The sequence below is a fragment of the Camelina sativa genome, chromosome 17 (assembly GCF_030686135.1).
Source record: "Camelina sativa cultivar CO46 ecotype springtype chromosome 17, ASM3068613v1".
NCBI classification, from domain to species: domain Eukaryota; kingdom Viridiplantae; phylum Streptophyta; class Magnoliopsida; order Brassicales; family Brassicaceae; genus Camelina; species Camelina sativa.
This window is the reverse complement of record NC_141896.1, coordinates 10,434,594-10,454,778: the sequence shown is the minus strand read 5'-3', so window position 1 is coordinate 10,454,778 and position 20,185 is coordinate 10,434,594. Positions and strand designations below refer to the sequence as shown.

General features: G+C 38.4%; 5 protein-coding genes and 2 pseudogenes across 7 annotated transcripts; 2 read left to right on the top strand and 5 right to left on the bottom strand.

Moving 5' to 3' along the window:
* Window positions 1–6: 6 nt before the first annotated feature.
* On the top strand, window positions 7–2,679 carry LOC104756634 (uncharacterized). The gene is made up of 7 exons (XM_010479254.3): window positions 7–718; window positions 885–937; window positions 1,059–1,151; window positions 1,264–1,487; window positions 1,680–1,746; window positions 2,163–2,273; window positions 2,464–2,679. Exons 1-7 carry the CDS (start codon window positions 280–282, stop codon window positions 2,491–2,493), a joined length of 1,017 nt encoding a protein of 338 aa, XP_010477556.1. The 5' UTR covers window positions 7–279; the 3' UTR covers window positions 2,494–2,679.
* Window positions 2,680–2,695: 16 nt separating this feature from the next.
* LOC104756632 (cytochrome c) lies at window positions 2,696–3,693 on the bottom strand. Its single transcript, XM_010479253.3, has 3 exons — window positions 3,451–3,693; window positions 3,126–3,259; window positions 2,696–3,022 (listed from the first exon to the last, which is right to left on the bottom strand). Exons 1-3 carry the CDS (start codon window positions 3,560–3,562, stop codon window positions 2,930–2,932), a joined length of 339 nt encoding a protein of 112 aa, XP_010477555.1. The 5' UTR covers window positions 3,563–3,693; the 3' UTR covers window positions 2,696–2,929.
* Window positions 3,694–3,803: 110 nt separating this feature from the next.
* Window positions 3,804–6,461, bottom strand: LOC104756631 (pentatricopeptide repeat-containing protein At1g22830-like). The gene is made up of 2 exons (XM_010479251.3): window positions 6,223–6,461; window positions 3,804–6,136 (listed from the first exon to the last, which is right to left on the bottom strand). Exon 2 carries the CDS (start codon window positions 6,029–6,031, stop codon window positions 3,938–3,940), a length of 2,094 nt encoding a protein of 697 aa, XP_010477553.2. The 5' UTR covers window positions 6,032–6,136; window positions 6,223–6,461; the 3' UTR covers window positions 3,804–3,937.
* Window positions 6,462–7,243: 782 nt separating this feature from the next.
* On the bottom strand, window positions 7,244–8,505 carry LOC104759361 (F-box protein At1g30790 pseudogene; annotated as a pseudogene).
* A 5,984-nt stretch (window positions 8,506–14,489) lies between these two features.
* On the top strand, window positions 14,490–15,271 carry LOC104756629 (ethylene-responsive transcription factor ERF019 pseudogene; annotated as a pseudogene). Its single transcript, XR_015586891.1, has one exon. The product of XR_015586891.1 is annotated as an ethylene-responsive transcription factor ERF019 pseudogene (transcript).
* Window positions 15,225–17,907, bottom strand: LOC104756630 (putative methyltransferase At1g22800, mitochondrial). The gene is made up of 11 exons (XM_010479250.3): window positions 17,478–17,907; window positions 17,291–17,377; window positions 17,135–17,213; window positions 16,895–17,036; window positions 16,729–16,798; window positions 16,561–16,625; window positions 16,378–16,456; window positions 16,157–16,244; window positions 15,998–16,062; window positions 15,813–15,902; window positions 15,225–15,594 (listed from the first exon to the last, which is right to left on the bottom strand). The coding sequence occupies exons 1-11, from the start codon at window positions 17,667–17,669 to the stop codon at window positions 15,475–15,477; spliced, it is 1,077 nt and encodes a 358-aa protein (XP_010477552.1). The 5' UTR covers window positions 17,670–17,907; the 3' UTR covers window positions 15,225–15,474.
* A 151-nt stretch (window positions 17,908–18,058) lies between these two features.
* LOC104756628 (uncharacterized) lies at window positions 18,059–20,087 on the bottom strand. 2 transcript variants are annotated; one of them, XM_010479248.3, is made up of 3 exons: window positions 19,837–20,087; window positions 18,624–19,333; window positions 18,059–18,294 (listed from the first exon to the last, which is right to left on the bottom strand). In XM_010479248.3, exons 2-3 carry the CDS (start codon window positions 19,232–19,234, stop codon window positions 18,225–18,227), a joined length of 681 nt encoding a protein of 226 aa, XP_010477550.2. In that variant the 5' UTR covers window positions 19,235–19,333; window positions 19,837–20,087; the 3' UTR covers window positions 18,059–18,224. The 2 variants fall into 2 exon arrangements, with proteins under 2 accessions (XP_010477550.2, XP_010477549.2); XM_010479247.3 differs by having other exon boundaries at window positions 18,624–19,339; window positions 19,837–20,059.
* Window positions 20,088–20,185: the final 98 nt, after the last annotated feature.

Sequence of the window (20,185 nt, the reverse complement as noted above, 5' to 3'; positions counted from 1 at the left end):
AAAAATGTCGATGCGAATATTCGATATAATTATTAATTTTCTGGAACAGTCTTAAAAATTCGTGATCCAAAAAGAGAGACACGTGGCACTCTAGATCGCCAGAAGCCCATCCAAAATTAAGAACGCAAGAACAAAGCCGCGCCAATCCAAAAAAAAAACCAAAACTGTAAGAAACTCTGAAAGAAAAAATTTGGATGGCACAACACAACACTGCTTTCAATCCAATCTTCGTCTTCTTCATCATCATCGTCATCATCTCCATTAAAGCTGCTGCTTAAAATGCGCAGCCTTACTCTGGGTCTGAGTCTCAGATCCTCTTCTCTTCCTTTCACCTCCAGCAACTTCCGCTTCTTCTCTCCTCCTTCTTCTTCTTCTTCTTCCTTTAGACTCTACAGACGATTCCATTTCCTAAAGCCATGTTCTTCCCTCAAGCAAACCAAGAAGAAGAAGCAAAATACTCTCCCTTCTACCGCTCCGCCTCCCCAGAGTCTTCGGTGGTTCTTCAATCCCAAATCCAGCGACGAAGATGATGATGATGATAAGTCCTCCGCGGCTGAGAACGATGACGGTGGCGGATCGGATGGGGATGCTGCTCTTAAGGGTACTATTTTGGCTGGAGTTTTGTTGATTGGTACTGTTGGTGGATTTGCCGGCGTTGGTTATGTCTATAGAGATCAGATCAATATGTTCCTCACTCAGTTCTCTACTTACATCGAAGGTTCGATTTGATTCTTATGTGCAATGGGTGATGTTTAGCTTTCCAGTAGTATTCTAAACTTGGTGAACAATATATACATTTTAGATAGTGATGATGCATTAGTTGGGATAAGGTTTTGACCAATTTCACAAGTTGACTTAGTATTGTGTTCTTGAATCAAAACCAGGTTATGGTACTGCTGGGTATGCGTTGTTCATTGCTGTGTATGCTGGGCTTGAGGCAAGTTTTTTTTTTTTTTTTTTTAATATATACTATTCATGTGATTTTGTTGTTTTTGCTCTATTGTGACCTTAGTATCTTCAGTTTCAAGCTTTTGTTTTTTCTGCTTCCTTTGTGTTAGATACTAGCAATTCCGGCTCTCCCATTGACGATGTCGGCTGGTCTTCTCTTTGGTCCTCTTATTGGCACCATCATCGTTTCTATTAGTGGAACAGTAAGTTGTTCTCTTCTCTCAGAACGTAGAAAACTCAATCAAGTTCCTTAATGTTATCAAGGGACCTCTCCCATGTTTTTGGCTGTCTAATTTTGTCTTTACTCTGTGTTAGATGGCTGCTAGTGTTGCTTTTCTAATTGCTCGATACTTTGCTCGAGAGCGCATCCTTAAGTTGGTTGAGGACAACAAGAAGTTCCTTGCCATTGATAAAGCGATTGGTGAAAATGGGTTTAGGGTTGTTACTCTACTTCGGCTAAGCCCTTTGCTTCCTTTCTCTCTTGGCAATTACCTGTACGGGTTGACATCTGTGAAGTTTGTGCCTTATGTATTAGGAAGGTCTGTGTTCTTGCAACTTTTTATACTACTTCTTATCCGCTGTAGAAGCTTGATGCTTGTGCTGTGGTTACTTGAGAATCCAATTTGTTCCATTAATGTCCATTTGTTTACTCTGAACCAGGAGTTAATTCATCTTGATAAGTTGGATTCTGAGTTTTCTATACTCATTCATGGATCATACTGTTTTTGCAGTTGGTTGGGTATGCTTCCAGGGTCTTGGGCTTATGTCAGCGCTGGGGCTTTTGGACGAGCAATCATTGTGAGTTTTGTTGTCCCTTAATCTACACTGTATCGCTCCAAAGTGTAGACACTTTGACAAAGAAAATGAACTGCACAAAAAACATGCATATATCCTCGAGTTAAGCCTAAGGGTACAACACGAGGATCCAGTGAGCTTTTCCTTTGTTGGGTGTAGAATAAGTCATGTTGATTAGCTCTTTCTTGTCTATGGTAGAAGTATCATTGAAAACTAGCTAAGATCATCAAGCTGTGGTATCATTATTATCGAATGATAAAAAGTGCTCAATCCGAGGAAGGGTTAGTCATTACTTAAGGAAGTTAATTGGAATTGAGGAAATTGTGTCTGATGGATAGTCTGAACTGTGAATGCATTGTGGTTCTTGCAAGCATCATAATCATCAAGTTGTAATCTTCTATCTGTATGTTTGTTTTTAGCAAGAAGAATCTAATGTTGGCTTGCCTGGAGGAAACGGCCAGCTTTTAACATTGGGGCTGGGTCTGTTGGTTACTGCATTGGCTGGAACATATGTGACACGCCTTGCAAAGGTAAAACAACTCATACCTGTTAGCTATGTCAGGTCAATTGGTTTTAGCCTTTGTTAGCATAACCTCACAAAAGTCCTGTCAAGTACTCTCATATTTGATTGAAAACTTATAAAGATAAGATTCACTATGAATCTGCCCACATGCAGAAAGTACCTAAAGATGGATCTCTATTACTTGTCGTGTGGTGCAGGATGCTATAAAGGACATGGACGATGAGTGAAGAGAGAGATGCAAACTAAGACGAGGAAACAAGCCAACGATTGGACAAAGGTTTTGACTCTCTAGGATTTGTAAAACCTTAACAGAGTATCATCATGTACTTAAATGTTATCTAGGATGACATTAATACTGCTCCATTATTGTTCATAGTTGATAAATATGATGTGAATTTAGTTTTTGATCTTTACATTGAAACTGCAATATGTGAGAAAATGCTTCATAGACACAGGAGAAAATAAAAGGGAGCCTCAAGAAAATCAAAGTACTCAAGTGCGTTTGGAACCAAACAGCCAAATTCCCACCAAAAACGTAATTTGATGAAACAAAACAAAAAATGTTTTTAAGAGATTTTATTTGTCAAAAGAATATAGCAAAGTAAAAATTCCCATCTGAGAGATTCAACTCTGTCCCACCATCGATGATGATTCATTCACTACTTATGCAGTAGATTCCTTCAAGTAAGCGATGAGATCAGCACGATCTTGAGGCTTCTTAAGCCCAGGGAACACCATCTTCGTACCTGGTATGTACTGCATCAGAAAAAATGGCCATCAATCTCAATGCTAACAACAAAAAACTCATGAAACAAATCAGAATGAATCTAAGACGTGATGATAAGTATATGATCTATACCTTCTTGGGGTTGAGCAAGTAATCGTACAAGGTCTTCTCTTCCCATTCCACAGCCTTGTTCTTGTTAGCAGCAGAGTAAGAGTAACCAGCAGTTGTACCAGATTGTCTTCCAAACAAACCGTTTAGATTGGGTCCTATCAATAACCAAAACTCAATTAGGATTTGCAAAACTAGCCAGATCAAGGTCTTTAGATCGGATCTACGAACGATGACTTAAAAACTAAGTATCCTAATCAAATCGGTTCCAAAAAGCGATGTGAAACGAAGGCCTCATATAGAATAGAGAAGCTCAAAGAGTCAAAGAGATGGATGTGTAAAAAAAAACCTTGTTTGTGACCGGCGCCTTTGTCAACGGTGTGACACTGAGCACACTTGGTCCTGAAGATCTTCTCACCGGCCTTTCCGTTTCCTGGTGGTGCTTCATCAAACGACGCCATTTTTTGTTCTTCGCTTGAGCAACGGGATCAGGAACAACAAGAGAAAATGAACACGCAACTCGCTTCTCTAAAAAAGCTTGGAAGTTTTCTTAGGGTTTCTGTGGGTGGCACGAGACACCTCTCTCTCTCTTAACTAGCAGGAGTTCCAATATTAATGGGCCTCTTATGGGTTTAGTGGGCTCAAATTAATTTCATGTAAAATTAGGCTCATCTTAGTTCTTGATTTACAAACTCAATTGCATTTGTTGAGAAACATGCTCGTATTTATATAGGATTATTTATATAATGTACAATCAATAAATTGATGCTCCAGTTTGATCATCCTGAAGCAGGGAATAGTAACAAAAATATTCTTCTATCAGTGTCTTTGATTCTTTATCCTACTTCTACAAGACGTTCTTCATCTGAGCTTTGCTCGTGATTAACTGCAGAATCGATCATTGGTTTATCATTCACTCCATCTAATCCGGAATCTGTTTCCATCAAAGCAAACTCATGAGCCTTTTGCAAGCACATATCACTCAGGGAAGTCTTCACCGTTGCAAGTTTGTTCCAAGAACCAGTAGCTGCATACATATCTGCTAGCAACATGTAGTGTCCTAAGTGTTCTGGCTTTATCTCAAGAAGTAGCTTATCAGCAGCCCATTCGCCAATGTCTGTGTTCCCGTGGATGAGGCACGCTTTCAGTATAGTAGCACACATGGCACTAGATGGCTCGTAAGGTATGTTAAGGAATATCTTTCTGGCTGCAGCAAGGTGACCTGCCCTGCAATAAAGATCAACCATACAAGAATAGTGTTCAAGGCGAGGATGTATACCGAACACAGACTGCATCTTCCCGAACCAGGTTTGTCCTTGACGCACTAAATTGCAATGGCTACAAGCTGATAATACTGCAACCATAGTTACATGATCAGGTTTCATTCCGGATCTGATCATCTCCTTGAACAATGACAAGGCGACTTCTCCTTTACCAATCATGCCATAACCACCTATCAAGGAAGTGTATGTCACTTCGTCCCTCTTGCTCATTGAATCATATACTCGCTTTGCAGCTATAACTTCCCCTGATTTCACATACATATCGAAAAGGGAGTTCCACAAGATTAAACAGTCGTTGAAGCTTTGACGTCTCAGGATGTAGCAGTGAATCTCTTTCCCATGTTGCAGGTTTGCAACCCGAGCACAAAGAGGGAGAATGCTTGCAAGCGTAACATAATTCGGGTGAAAGCCAGAACGCAACATCTCCCTGAGCAGGAAAGAGGTCTCTTCAGATCTCATGTTGTGCGCATAACACGAAATAATAGAGTTCCACCTACTCAAACTATTCACTTCAATCTCCTGAAACACTAAAAAGGCATGCCTAAGATCACCGCATCTTGAGTACAATGTGATCAACGAGTTTCGAACATTGTCAATTTTATGAAAACCACTACTAACTGCAAGACAATGGAAAACTTTTCCCAACCGTAACTCCCCAATATGTGAGCATGCCTTCAAACCATTAATCATAGCTACAGAGTCTAATCCCACGTTGTAATTTCTCATTTCAAGTACACAATTCAAAGCCCCAACATAATTTCCTATCTTCAAACAACCTCCAGCTAATGTGTTCCAAGTTACAACAGTCGCTTCTACACCAGATTGTAACATTCTTTCAAAAAGCTCAAGAGCTTCCTCCAAGTTACCTTCAGAGGCATAACAGTTAATTACTGCATTCCATGAGACAGCATCCCTTTCAGACATCCTCTCAAACAATCTCCGAGCGATATCCACTTTACCAAATCTTTTATACATAGATATCAACGCATTGCATACATACAAGCTGCATCTGTGAGAGCTTACCTCAATGGAGCCATGAACCACTCTTCCAGATGCAAAATCAAGTAGTGCTCCACAAGCCTTGAGAACAGACGGGTAAGTAAACTCATCCGGTCGAACTCCTTTACTCATCATTCGTTTGTAAACAGAAACAGACTCCTCAAACCTTTTGTTTCTAACATACGAATCGATCAGCACATTCCACGGAAATGGATGGAAAATGTCAGAGTTCTCAGTAATGGTCTGAGCTTCGTCAAGGAGATTGAAAGCAGAGTAGAAAGTAACAAGCTTTAAGACCAAAACAGGGTCAAACTCCAAACCAGACGAGATACAATAAGCATGAATTTGCTGCCCTGAAACGAACTCATTAAACTCCACACAGGTGGATAAAAGGGAAACCGCTGAACGGAAAACGAATTCGTGAGAACAAGACTGGTGACGAAGCAGAGAGAAAGCTCTGAAAGCTTCATAAAATCGACCATGAGCGATGCAATATCTAAATGATCTGAAAAGAGTTGCTGGAAATGATTCATACTGGGGTTTTGAGATGGGTCTCCGTGGCTGTTTCCAAGAATGAGGAATGAACTTGAAAAATTGGGATACAGTGAGACCTCTGATGAGTATAGAGCGAGAAGGAGAAGACGGCATATACAGTAAGCGGCATATGATCGCGGCAAAGAATAAGTTTTGTTTATTGCTCCAATGCTTAATTCATCCATAAAAGCGAATGATCATTCGATTTCGCTCCTCCGTCTGAAAATCAAAGGAAGAAAGATGAGAAAAGAAGAAAGAAGGTTCCGTTGAGGCATTTCATCGAACATGTGGTCTGCAGAATATACCGTATACAGGTGAAATATGGAAGCACGTGTACATATAGAGAAGCATGGAAAATAAAGGACGAGACAGAACTCAACTCAGTTATTAGGAAGGGAAAAATAAAAAGACAAAGGAAATTTGGAGACAGCGCCGACCGAACCGGACGACTGGACAAGCCGCGCGTGAAGGTTTTTGTAGAAAGGAGAAGAAAGAGACTCAAATTGACATTGAGTGCATTAGATTATTTGGGCCACTTGTTTACAAATTGTTCACTTAAGGACCCATTGCATTTGTACCCCATTTCAGCCCACAAAACTCTACCGGTAATAATTTCGCCGCCAGGGAAAAAAATATGACTAGAATTATAAAGTTATTTGATCAAATATTATTTTTCATCGTCAGTTTAAATATAGTAAGGAAAAAAAAATAAAAAAAAAAATTTCGAAAATTTGGAAATTTCTGTTACGAAACTATCCAATTCCTATGAATATGGTTTAGGTTTAGTAAGGCCATGCATGGTTCATGGTTGAGGGGTTTTTAATGTTTTTTAGTTTTTGGTTTTTGATTTTTGAGTTTTAGTTTTTGTAATAGATTTTACATTTTTGGTTTTTTAGCTTTTCTTTACAAATATTAACAAAAGCTAAATTCCACATAATTAGAGATTTTAAGAAAAAGTCACTACATTTCTCTTTTTTTTTTTTCTCTATCTTCTTTTGTAAATACGAGGGAGGGGTAGGTAATATTTGATTACACAGGAAATAAAAGGGGTGAATATTATTTAATCTTTACCCACTCTGACGAAACGATGCAGGGTCAAACTCTCTTGGCTAAAAGGGGTGTGCTCTGTTATGGTCCTCCCGGAACCGGTAAAGCTCTTTTGGCTAAAGCCGTGGCTAACAGGACTGCATCATGTTTCATACGGGTTATAGGGACTGAGCAGAAGTATAGTTGTGTGGAAGCTCCAAAAAACAGTGTAAAAAAACCAGAGTCTTCCAAGGCTCTTTTACATTAACTTGGAAGAAAGAAACAATAAAATAAAACACATTACAAAGAGGCAATACTTTCAATATGCTCGGGTGAGATAGTGACGCCCGTCCTGTCTATGAGTCCATATTGGCGCCGAAACACTTCATTGTCCGCAATTCCATGGATCCTTACTCTTCTCATGTCTTTCTTTTCCACATTGTAGTAGAAAATGAAGAAGGGTGTAAACATGTCTTGGAGATAATTTGGGGCAAAAATGATTTCACCAGCCTTGTTGGTGCCCGAGGAAGTCACATCGACCAAAGGGAAGGGAATCTCAAACGTTTGCTTGGACCATTCATGTGTCACGGCATCCTCAAGTATCCATAAATCAAAACTTCGGAAAGGAACATAGGGGTCGAGTGCAATCGAAGCTAACTTCCCTCGGTAATTTATCAATACTGATTCAGTCTCCAAATACGCAACAACCCTAGGCGCTTTGATTAAACTTATGGTCTCGTATCTAACATCAACACACACAAGTGTGACACAACCACCGGATTCATTCTTGCCTTAGGGGACCAAGCAGCACTATAGAGGGAACCATTGATGTAAATTCTATCAGTTACATGGACATAAGAAGCGGTTGTAACCTGACTGCGTGATACTTCTCCTCCTGCTCCAAGTGTTATAAACTCGTGCACTAGATAACTAGGAAACTCGCCAGCACCAGTGACCAAGTTCAACACTTTGAATTGACGACCGACAGGATCATATCCCAAGGATGCGCGGACTCCTTTAATGGGTAAGGTAATCACTTGCTTCGTGCTCGGGTTACATACAATGAACGTAGGGAAATTAGCACAACCGACAAAGCCGTGGATGGAAGGACACCTGTAGCGGTAAGTCCTGGACACAGAAGGTATTGTCATCTCTAGCTTGGCAACCAAAGAAGAAGGAGAAGAAGATAAATCTTCTTCGTCGAAGGAAGATGAAAAGATGAACAAACGCTTTGTGGCAAGGGGGGCGTATATACTGTTACTGAAAGAGACTGTGAAACGCGATCGCGTAGAGGACAAAGCGTAGAAGGAATCGACGAATCTCTGGCTTCGGATGATGGAAGACCAAATCTTGGACACGCATCGGAGCTTCATCAGAGACTTTGACGGCAATTTGGTCAGTATCTCCACCTCTAGATCAGTAGGCAACGGATCTAGCTTGTCTTTCTGATCGTCGTCGTCCTCGTTACGACCTCGCTTAAGGAGTTTCTTTTGGGGGTGGGTCATCATCAGAATCGGTTCTAACTTACTTGGGCTGCTCGCAGCTTCTACCTTACGTTTCATGACAAAAGGAGGTTACTTTCTTTTCAAGACAAGATCGGCTCCCGGCTAACCCTGAAATCTTTGGAGAAGATAGATTAGGGGTTTGACCTGAGAGAGAGTCAAAGGAATCGCAAAGACCTACTTTTCTTTTCTTTTTTTATGTTCTTTTTTTAAAAAAAAAAAATTTACTTTTCATATACTTGTTTACAAGGGTTTTTTTACTGCATTTTGTTTGTTTTGGTATTCATATTTGAGAAATTTACTAAAATCCCTTCATTTTTTACTGCATTTTGTTTATAAGATTTTCTTGATGCAGTAACCAAAGTTGTGCGGAAATGAAAATTTTAAATGAAATAACAATTTTAAAATAATATTATTTTAAATGAGAATTAATATTGCAAATTTGGTCTCTCTTTTTTTGTTACTAGTCAGTTTATATAAAGTTATATATCATATATCCCTATGTATATATATCTTAAATTATTTATCTTTTTTCTTTAAGTACAAACATAAATATCATTTTTGTTATAGTATATCATAATATATCTAAATAATTTATTGTTGTTTAGGTTATTTGTTATTAAGTTTTCAAAAACTCTGTTTCCATTGCATGCTTAAATAGAGTTTTTTTAATAATCATGTTGCAGGATCGAAACATGTGGTGACAGCGAGATAATGTCTTTCCGAAAAAAGAAAAACATCGTATTTATGTAATATTTTCAAGAAAAAGAAAATTAGATTTCTCAAAATGTTTCCATACAATCAATCATACTACCACACAAAATAAATTCCTTTTAAGGTTTACATACTTTGGCCTAGGTACCTTATATCATTATTGTTTTATCTCATATTAAAACTCACTTCAATTTATGATTTTTTAAAAAACTTATTCGATGTGCAAACAAAAAATAATTTACTTTATAAAATAAAAATAGGTATAACTTTTTTCTTTATTCTTTATCTAGATTTTTGTTTTACATTTGAACTAAATCGTTTACAATAGAATTATTATTTTTTTTTATTTGAAATATTAACCCAAATTACATGTCTATGATCGATTGCCAATCTTACCAAGCATTTAGCAAATCTATGATCGATTGCCTACTAAACCCATAAATCTAAAAGAATAATAAGTAGGGGCGTATGTGACAGTCAGATAAAGTGTCTAACCTACAATTTAAAGCCGTGGGCAATGGTGTATAGAGGGATGGGGGCTACATCCCAGCTAAGGATGTATAAACGACGTAAATGATAAATCACCAATGGAGAATGATGACGAAGCCTTTGGTATGACCAATGGAGAATGTCACCTTTTTAAAACGAATAAGTAATTTTTTTTATTAGTTAGAGACCATCTTCATTGCTTATGCATGTCTAAACATAAATTTAATTATAAAAATATTAATTTTATATTATGAGCGTCTTAAGAAAAATAAAAACTCAATACAAATATCTTTATGAAGAAAATTAAGCTATTGATTAAGAAAATTAGCTTTTGTAAGCCTATCGATCAGAATACTAACAGAGCAGTTGTAAGAATGGCAACAGTGGCGGTGGCGAGAGAGATCGGTATAATCAACTTGAAACAGAATTGCAATCTAGTAGCAAATTGTGTTTCAGCTCTTATATTACAAAGACAAGACCATTTCAGACAGAGCTTCCTAGAAATTATATATGGAAAAAAAAAACTTCTCATCAAAAATATAACATGGCCATCATCATGTCATAATTAATATTTAAAAGATTACGCCACTTTGTGCTATATTGATCTCACGTCCTTTGTTCCCCAACTTCTAAGGAGAAGCATAACTTTTATCATATCTTACTTTAACTTCAAGAAATTAAAATGTATGTGCTATAATCTTGAGTAAATTATCTAACCGACAACATAAAGACAAACAGAGCACTTAAGAAGAACTAAAATAAGATAATAACAAAAATCCAAAATTTTCGATACGAAGGTGTGTGACTTGTGAGAAGAAAGAATCGCAACCAAAACCAACGGGCGCGGCGATAGTGAGTTTGCGGCGTCGTTGTGGCTAAAGGATTCAGAAGAAGATTTTCCAAATTAGTTTAATTAATTATGTGTCTAAAGGATTCACAATAAAATCACGAAAACCTTAATAATTAGAGAAGGGAACAAAACCACTTTTAGTTTCACAGTTTCTTAAGTTAAGGTTTAGGTATATAAATCAGTATGAAGAGGCACAAGATAAAAAGAGGGGATGCTTCACATAAGACGTGAACAAAAGGTTGCGATTGAAAGACACATCCTTAGGTTTAGTGAATTTTATCGAATTTCCGAGTGAAAAAAATAAACCAAAGCCTTTAGATTAAGAAAAAGACAAACTTCATGCTCCATAACCCAATTTGATCTTATAGAGAAAATATCTCATAATATCACAAAACATAGTAATTGTAGAATTATAAACTGCTCTAAATTCATTTTGGATAAGAGTTTGGCAATAAAAGGTAAATATCATATATGGTTTGCCTCTTGAACACTTTTTCCTGCATGATTCCATATCAAAGTTCAAAAGGTAAACTAAACTAATAAAAATACTTCTAAAAGCAATGATTGCTCTTATTACAGATAGGCAAAACAGTTGTGAAGCAGATTTTCCAACTGTCGAAAAGCTATGAAATTTGGTGAGATTCAGACAAATGAATTTCATGTTCCAAATCATTAGCCAATGAGAAGAGACTATCAATCAGATTTGTGAGACACGATACACTCGTGTGAGAATGAAGGAATCTTTACAGGCGGGCTTATTATAGCACTCGTAATGTTACCCAGACACACATTGAAACCTCCATCTGAAAGTTCCAGTTCCGGATCACCACCACCAAGAACAACTTCTTTCTTCAAAATATCGAAACTATCGAGATGATTACCAAATCTGATCTGGTGCTTTAAATATACCCCATGCTTGAGACATTTAATCACACCATCTTTCAAAACGTTACGTGGATTCTTAATCAGCCAAAACCCTTCAAAAACCGAATGGTTTCTTAGTCTAACCATGGCCTCGTCTTGAAGATACTTTAACCAAATCATGTCTTTGGACATTTGAAATATCCCGGTACCTATTTGATCCTCCATATAGTCAATGAGTCTGAAGATATCTAAACCCAACACCGAGCTCATGATCATATCACGTTCCGCGGTTTTTCTAAGACTAGTGTCGAAATCCTTGAAAAGAACTAAACAAGCCATTTGGTGAATCCTACCCAACATAATTCCCGATTCCTTAGAGAATATAGTACACCTTTGTCTTACTCCTCCAGCTTCAATCCCCCTCAAAACAGGATAGACCAAATCACAGTTGCTAACAACAGCCGGTAAACCGACATAATCAAGATACCTGTTCTGCCGTAACGAACAAGCTATTATCATCGCCGACTCCAAATCTTCCCCTATACCAAACTGACACGAGTACTCAAGTAATGCACCCATTACTAGCGCTGGTGACACCACAACATTGCGATAATGTTTCATCGGCGAGTAGTATCCAACTAAAATGATATCATCACCATCAGCTGGTATCTTGACATGCTCCACCCCGCCGAAAAGCTGGCTAGGGTACTTCTGACACATTGCATACAATACCAAATTGTACGCTGCATCGCTTTCATGTTTGGTGTACACATAAGCCGTGTTCCACAAATCCCATGTAGACAAAAGATCCTTGACTTTATATTCTAGAGTGTGGAGATCAGCTCTCTCGTACGTCTTCGGTCCACTCTCCAAATGATCTAGATAGATCAAACATCCTTTGACCAACCTCGTCAGCTTACTTTGTATTACCGAACCTCTTTGAAACAATGTAACCAATCTCTCAGCGTCAAAAAAACCCACATGCCTCGTGTCTAAACCAGTCATTTCAGCAAATTGGGCTAAATTTCTTACCTTACCCTCACGTAATACCCTCCTCAAATCATTCGGTATCTTCAAAGTTCTTGGCTCACTAGGAGTATAAAACTCGACCACTACCTCTCGCACAGTCCAGTTAACTCTGAAATATAGACCAACACAGTCTATTGCACCATAAACTGCTTCACCTAACAAGTTGGCGCTTAGAGTGTAATCGATAATGAAAGTATCTTCCGTTAAATATCTTAAACCTCCTCCAACAATACTTTTTGCATAACTGGCGGTGTCTCCTATCACATTCCCCGATTTAGAGGTTTCTAACGTTTTGACTTTCAAATCATAGTACCTGACTTCACGCACACCTTCATACTCAGCCTTGGCCAGTTTATATCCTGGAGACATGTCCCTTATATGGGCTGCAAACGCATCAAGGTCCTCCCTACGCAACATCCTTAAACAAAAAAAAAAGAGAGAATTAAGCTTTGGTGTAAACAAAATGCAAAAGTAGGTTGAAGAAGAAGAAGAAACTCAAGGAGAGTAGAAGAAACTCAACAGTCACCCTTTATGCTCCTTTTATCGATGAGACTGATAAGGTTAAGTAGCTGGCATATGATATTGTTCTTTTAATTAAGACCAATATGCATTTAGGCCCAGGTCGTGCTCTGTTTGGTATTGGGCTAAGCCTTTCGTTGATTTGTTGACATTATTGTAATAGAAAATATATCGATTACAAAAGAAAAAATAAATACACATATGGGACAATGTCTTGAAGGAGTACATTGAGCTCAAGGAGGTGTCTTTGTGTCTGAAAAATTACACTAAAAGCTTTGGAATCTAAAGATCAGTTGCAGAAGGAATGTCGTTGATAGTTAAATAAATCCACGCCTATCATCTGATTATGTGTGTTTAAAAAATCGTTAGGCGGGGATATATATCTAATCAAATATGAAATATCAATAAAACGCTACGAAAAACTCTAATCATGAATTATTGAATTATAATTATTTGGTTACTTCTAAATGAGTCGGTGAGTATGATAGGCGGGTCGGTCTGTCACGTTACGATCAACTCCAAAAATGTCTGTGTGTAGACGACAGACAAGACAAAACCTAAACAAACCAAAAAAAAAAAAAAAAAAAACCTAAACAAAGTAAAGATAAGGAATTGGTTACGCATATGAACCACATTAATTACGTGACGAGACACTTGGGTTTTCTCCGTGGATGCTTCGCGTGTGTGAGAGGATGGTGGTTGTACTTGTATGTGTGAAACTAAATTCTGACAACCATGTCTCATCCAACGGATACGTATTAAAGACACACAGAAGAAGACAAAAAACAACTTTTTTCCCCCCCCCCAACTAGTTTGGGACAGTTGTATCTGTGTGTAGTCCGTGGACTTGTAGTTTTTCTCATTACAATATTCTTTTTGGTCAAATACCAAACAAACAGACCGAAAAAAAAAGACCCGGTTTAGACGGTGACTATTTTACGTCACGCATGACGCAATTTGAGCCCAAAAAAGGCAAAAAAAAAAGAAGAAGAAGGTCTTCGTTGTTGTGTTCTCTTCGTCTTATCCCCCACGTGGTTTAACCAGAGATGATGACGTTTTCACGTTCTTCACGGTTGGAGAGTTTTTCGTAATCTACTTTTTTTTTTTTTTTTTCTTTCACTACTTAAATTAACAGTTAAATCTTTAAATATAATTAACAATTTTTACATATAAAAAAAATACAATACCATCATTTAAGTTGAACGGCGACGATACAGTAAATCCCACTAGTTGAAAAAGAATTGACAGTAAATCTCCAAATACATTGAACTAGTTACTATTAGAGTCACACAGGCACAGCCAAAAAAGAAGAAGAACAAAAAAAAGTTACAACTTGTAAAAGAAATTGGACCGGTCAGGGCACATGTCTAATTGAAAACCACACACACACAATAAAAAGGGGTCATACTTTGACCGACCCGTTGATTTTTTCTTCCAGATTAATTAAAAAAATATTAATATAATTTGGTCAACGTCATTCTCATTCATTCATATACTATTATATTACAAATATTTATTATTTTGACTTTCATCAAACTTCAACGTATAAATAGTCTTCGTATCTTCAAAGTTCAAACCAAACATAATAATAAACACATAACACTCCAAAGTCTCTTCTTTCTTGACATCGGTCATAAAAAATGGATTACAGAGAATCCGATGAAACCCAACCAAAGTACAAAGGGATCCGTCGCCGGAAATGGGGGAAATGGGTATCGGAGATTAGAGTTCCGGGAACTCGTGACCGTCTCTGGTTAGGCTCATTCTCAACAGCTGAAGGAGCCGCCGTAGCACACGATGTAGCTTTCTTCTGTTTACACCAACCCGATTCGTTAGAGTCTCTCAACTTCCCTCATTTGCTTAATCCTTCGATGGCTTCCAAAACTTCTCCGAGATCTATCCAGCAAGCTGCTTCTAACGCCGGGATGGCTATTGACGCCGGAATCGTCCACAGTACCAGCGGCGTGAACTCCGGGTATGGTGATACGGTGACGTATTATGAGAATGGAGGAGCTGATGAAGTTGAGCCGTTGAATATTTCAGTGTATGATTATCTGGACGGTCACGATCACGTTTGATCCGAGTGTTGTTTGGAGCCTAGTAGTATGCACCAAAAGGGTTGTGAATATACCATACATGTAAGGTTTTGATCAATGTTTGGTTCAACGATTCTGTGAAGTCTGGTCCATTGTATACCATTCTATTAAAGAAGCCTCGCGGCATGATTAAAGATATGAATTTAGGTACTCAAAAAGGGTTGTGAATATACCATACATGTAAGGTTTTGAATTTTGATCAATGTTTGGTTCAACGATTCAGTGAAGTCTGGTCCTTTGTATATTGAAGATTTGAATTTAGGTACTCAAAATGTCTTTGTAGAATACAAAAATGTATCTGATTAGCTCTTACATTATTACTCCATACGAAAATACATGGGACAAAGCAGGTGACAAACACACAATTTGACGAAAAATCTACAAGAGTTGCTCTAAGTAACTGATTTCTCTCAGTCTCATTTGAAGCCTCTGTTTATTAGAAACGTGGCCTTCTTTTTAGTCAATCTATCAAGATTCAGATTGACCGCCAAACTGCTTATGGAGATCCCTGAAGGATACCGTGGCTGAACCTCTTCGCTTGGCCTGCTGGTGAGACGAATGTTCTCTCCATCCTGTCATGTAAATCACCTACATAGGAATGCCCAAATGATATAATTTAGACCTTAGATGTTGTCAACTGCAGGATTACGAACTTTTAGTTTTTTGCATACATTGTTTCAACACATACAACATAGATTTCGTATAGCGAGAAAAGCCTAAACAGCTATAGAATATATTGACTATGAATTGAAACTGGTTAATGGTTTATCCATAGATGAGTTAGTTCTGAAATTCTATCGACGGACCTGAAAAGTAGCAGGTATAGTGCCATCCTCTGTGGCAAACATGGAGTCATATATGGCTGCAGTGGCAAGAGCAGTTTCGCGATTTAATATCTGTTTTTGTAATCAAGAAGAATTTTGGTTAAGAAAAAGTACTACTACAGTAGTCGCCACAATTGTAAAAAGTCTTAAAAGAAGAAGAAACCAACCTTGTTTCTCTCAAGAAGACCATTGGTTTCACCCATTGCACGAAGATGCTCTATAAGATCCAGCGCTGAGTAATAAGATACACAACAAAGACGCAAATCAGAAGAAACTCTTAGATACAATACACGTTTTCGCCAATGATGAAGTACTTGGAAGTTTACCACTCTTGTATTTAACTACATATTCATCGACGTCAACTCCAGGAAGACTAAAACCCGCCCTGGTCAAGAGATTCCCTGCGTCCCTAACCTGAAAGAAAGAGAAGCCATGTTCTTTCACTATAAAACCAACTCTTTTGTTCTGTCATCTACAAAGTGCAGTTCCCGCTTTTTTCAAGCTGGAAAGAAAATTAAGTGAACTTGCTAAGGATTCACAAACACACCTGTGCTAAAGGCGATAGCCTGGGACTAATACCTCCTTCACGCTCCATGTGAGCCAAAGTGCATGCTATTCTCAGCTCCCTAATAAAGAATTTGAATACATGAAAGGATAATAAGAAAGAACATATATATGGGAGAGAGCATTCAATATTGAGTCTTGACTTGAAACGAAAGGCAGGACAAACTTTAAGGTTTCTCCGCCAAGAATTGCTGCTAAAAACAGGCCATCAGGCTTCAGCGCTAGTTTGCACTGCAGTAATCACACGATCATAAGCCAACACAATATTAGTATTGCTCTAAGGACAACAAACCCATTTCAAATAAACCAACAAAAGTAACAAAACGAGAAAAACCTGTATCATGGATCCTGGAAGATCATTTGTCCAATGAAGCCCCAACGAACTTATGATCAAATCAACCGAACTTCACAAACAACAACACATGACCAGATATTAGCAGGTACAAAACTAGCAGCAAGGGGAAACAAAAACAGGTTTTACAATACTGTTGTTGTTATACCTCTCTTTGATTGGCAGAAACTCTTCATCACCAACCAAATACGATGTCTCGATGGAGTTACCGAGTGAATCCTCATCAGCATCTCTACATGATTTAATCATATCATATGAAGTATCCATCATGATAAGCTTTTCAATCCCACCTTTTGCAACCAAAGCCACCAAAATCATCATCATCATTCACAATGCACATGGAAACAAATCTACAAAACCAAGACAGTCAAAGAGAGATATAACTAACCACGACCACGTATCAATCTCTTAACAGCACCAATAGATCCTCCCAAACATAACGCAGTGGGAAAACTCTTCTTACAATCCTTATAAAGAAGAAACCAAGATAACATCACTAAACTTGATTAAACCGGATTTGAAAAATCAAGAAATGAAGGAGTACCTCTAAACGGTCAAGGAGATTGTCTGCAACAGCGTCAACAAAGGAATTGTTTTTATGGCGAGAGGACAGCCACGCAGCTCGATCACGCTTCAATCGAAAGCACACAAAAGAATTATAAAATCAGAAACAAAGGAAATGGAATCTGGGTTAGATAAAAAAAAAAGTGAGATGAATTCGAAGACTACACATGTATACGCTTGAGGTCTCGATCAAAGATCTTGACTTTGGAGTTGTTCTGTTGTAGCTCACCGTCACCGCCATAACCACCGTGCGTAGAGAAAGAGTGAGAGGCGAGGAATGTATGAGATTGCTTCGTAGATTTTTCGGATATTCTCTTAAACAGCCCAATTCGTCCGTAGATAGAATTGATCCTCCGCATCTCTCTCTCTCTCTCTGGTTCTTAGCTAGCACCGGTAAAACGTCGGACGGGGTTCTGGGTTTGGTTTGAAGAAGAGACGGTAGATTTCTCAGTCTGGTCTTATTTCATTTTGGTCCCTAATGTTTGTCTATATTCCATAAATCCTCACATTTTACTTAAATTGTAAAATTTAACCCTCATAATGACCCTCGGATGAATCGTTGCATAAACATTGTGATTCGCACTTTACATTGTATATAAGGCAAGTTAACTGATATCATTCTAGTTTTGTTCACGAAAGGTCGTGTGGTTGAGATTCTTTTCTGATTGACACAACACAAGTGTTATTTTGCTACTCTCACTCTTTGTATCGATTTGGAATGTTCTCTTTTCGTTTTAAGAAGATAGAAAACCAGGAATAAGTTGTCACTCAAAACACGGGGGAAAAAATGTACAAGCCAAAACCTTGAAGAGAACTTTTGTAATAACAGATTAACAGATACACTTTTAAATCTATGAGAGAGTGCACACAAGAGGTGGGGAGTAAAAAAGAGTGATACCGATGGTTTTCTGAATTTACATGATCACACACGAACATGTCCTTTGTTGTCCCGCCTCCCATTCTTCATCTGATAATCCCATCTCACTGCAACCAAAATCAAGTTTGTTTCTCGCAAGTCAGTAACAAAACCGCGAGAGGAAACAATGCTAAGAGGTCTATGCAAAAACTATGATGCGTAAACAGATACTGTAATATATGTATCCACTTTGGCTGGTACAGAGCACATGTAAAACTCTGAATGCATTAAATGCTTTCGATTTTGATCATAGAAGTTAAGTCACAGCACAGCAGTAAATTAAAGCTCATTATTCACATTAATTAAGGATCCAATTTGCATAAAACGATTTTTACTTATGTTAAACTAAATTGGGATTTATAAACTTCTCAACAAGCGGTAACACTCTATCACATACCTCGGCTCAAATTCTCTAACTTGAGTGAGTTCACTACCACAAGCATCTGGCCACTGAACTTTCCGCCTTGCCATGTCACCAGTGAGATCGCTACCATCCACGCTCAACGTCTCGTATTCTTTAATATCCTCAAGAGAGCGTGGTTCCGCAACAGAGGGCCTCTTCAAGCTACTCCTCAATGAGAGTTTGAAAGCTTCTTTGCTGCTGCTGCTGCTGCTGCTGTTATCAGTTTCACTTATGTGGTCTTTACCCTTTTCAGAAACAACAACGACAGACTCTGGTGATGATATATCACGATGCTGCTGCTGCTGCGGCTGCTGCACAGGTTCTACTTTAAGAGGAGATGGGGTCTCAAGTCCTGCGGAAGCGCCACCGAAACAACTGAAGGAAGCAGCGCAACCGCGGGAAACTCGGTTCTTAATGGAATCCAGCTGAAGAACAACAGGGTCGTCAGCCTCAGGCTTTTGGTCAACAACCTGGTACTGGTTCCACGGCACAACTCTCATGGGCCTATCTCCGTCCTTATCACTAGAGAACAGAAGGGTCAATCCCTTACTATACCCAGACGCAGACGCTGAGAATAAACCCCCTCCTTCTACTGCCAGTAACATTAGTTGCTCTATTCATCTGGCGTACATTTAAAAAAGCTGACAATGTCCACCACCTTCCTGGCTCACCCCAAGCACCAGATATAGTAGAATTTAAGAAACCTGAAGCTAACAAAGACAAAAATCAAACTGAGAATTTACAGTCATAGGATGACACATACAACATCTTTACTTGCTAAATTGACTAGAACTACTCAAATGGAAAAAAGAGTTTTAGAGGATCAACCTCAATCGTGGAGGAGATCTAAAACGCCAAAAAAAGAGAAAACACACAAAAATGGTAACAGAGATAGTGGAAACGAAACGAAATGAGATTGGATCTGTAACCGCAAGTTTTGACTTAGATGCAGAAGAACACACACTCTGTGAATTGATTAGAAGATCTATAAGGCCATTTTCAAATCATCAGGAAACAAGTCAAGAGAAAGAGTTTAGAACATGCATCTAACTACTTCACTTCAAGCCACCGAAAGAATACGATACGATCTCAATTCTAAGCTCGTTCTTCCTCGCTACTACTTTTTTGCTGGTTTTTTTTTTCTCGGGAAAATTCGCACAGGAGAAAGAAAAAAAAAAAGTGAATCTAAGGGAGTCTTAAAATTCACCTGAGGGAGGGATCAAAAGCTCGGGAAGAGAATCGATGACTTTGGTCAGCGCCGGCTGTTAAGATCGTCGTCACTTTCTCTCGAGTGAATCAATGGGGACGATGACTCGATTAGAGAGAGTGTGAAGAAGAGAGTAAGGCCATGTTTATCGGTAGATCACATGGGTGATCTTGGGGCTTTTAAAATTAAAATTTATTGAACAGTACCCATAAGATCAGCCCAATTGATCTTAAATAAGATCAGTTCTTCCCACTGATCTAAAGGTGACGTGTCACACGGAAAGCTTGGTTTCAATTTTTTTTTCCTTCGACATTTTTTTTTCTTCTTCTCTCGCAAATGGCGACAAAGC

What these genes read in the sequence shown, in the direction of transcription:
- LOC104756628 (XM_010479248.3), bottom strand. Translation starts at nt 19,234, where the DNA reads ATGTTACTGGCAGTAGAAGGAGGGGGTTTATTCTCAGCGTCTGCGTCT. An exon ending in GTTAGAGAATTTGAGCCGAG is followed by an intron (nt 18,295 to 18,623) that starts GTATGTGATAGA and finishes TTTTGGTTGCAG; the next exon opens with TGAGATGGGATTATCAGATG.
- LOC104756632 (XM_010479253.3), bottom strand. Translation starts at nt 3,562, where the DNA reads ATGGCGTCGTTTGATGAAGCACCACCAGGAAACGGAAAGGCCGGTGAG. An exon ending in AGGCGCCGGTCACAAACAAG is followed by an intron (nt 3,260 to 3,450) that starts GTTTTTTTTTAC and finishes GGTTATTGATAG; the next exon opens with GACCCAATCTAAACGGTTTG. An exon ending in ACTTGCTCAACCCCAAGAAG is followed by an intron (nt 3,023 to 3,125) that starts GTATAGATCATA and finishes TTTCTGATGCAG; the next exon opens with TACATACCAGGTACGAAGAT.
- LOC104756631 (XM_010479251.3), bottom strand. Translation starts at nt 6,031, where the DNA reads ATGCCGTCTTCTCCTTCTCGCTCTATACTCATCAGAGGTCTCACTGTA.
- LOC104756630 (XM_010479250.3), bottom strand. Translation starts at nt 17,669, where the DNA reads ATGCGGAGGATCAATTCTATCTACGGACGAATTGGGCTGTTTAAGAGA. An exon ending in GTCTTCTTGAGAGAAACAAG is followed by an intron (nt 15,903 to 15,997) that starts GTTGGTTTCTTC and finishes TTACAAAAACAG; the next exon opens with ATATTAAATCGCGAAACTGC. An exon ending in CTATACCTGCTACTTTTCAG is followed by an intron (nt 15,595 to 15,812) that starts GTCCGTCGATAG and finishes ATTCCTATGTAG; the next exon opens with GTGATTTACATGACAGGATG.
- LOC104756634 (XM_010479254.3), top strand. Translation starts at nt 280, where the DNA reads ATGCGCAGCCTTACTCTGGGTCTGAGTCTCAGATCCTCTTCTCTTCCT. An exon ending in CTGTGTATGCTGGGCTTGAG is followed by an intron (nt 938 to 1,058) that starts GCAAGTTTTTTT and finishes CCTTTGTGTTAG; the next exon opens with ATACTAGCAATTCCGGCTCT. An exon ending in ATGTGACACGCCTTGCAAAG is followed by an intron (nt 2,274 to 2,463) that starts GTAAAACAACTC and finishes CGTGTGGTGCAG; the next exon opens with GATGCTATAAAGGACATGGA.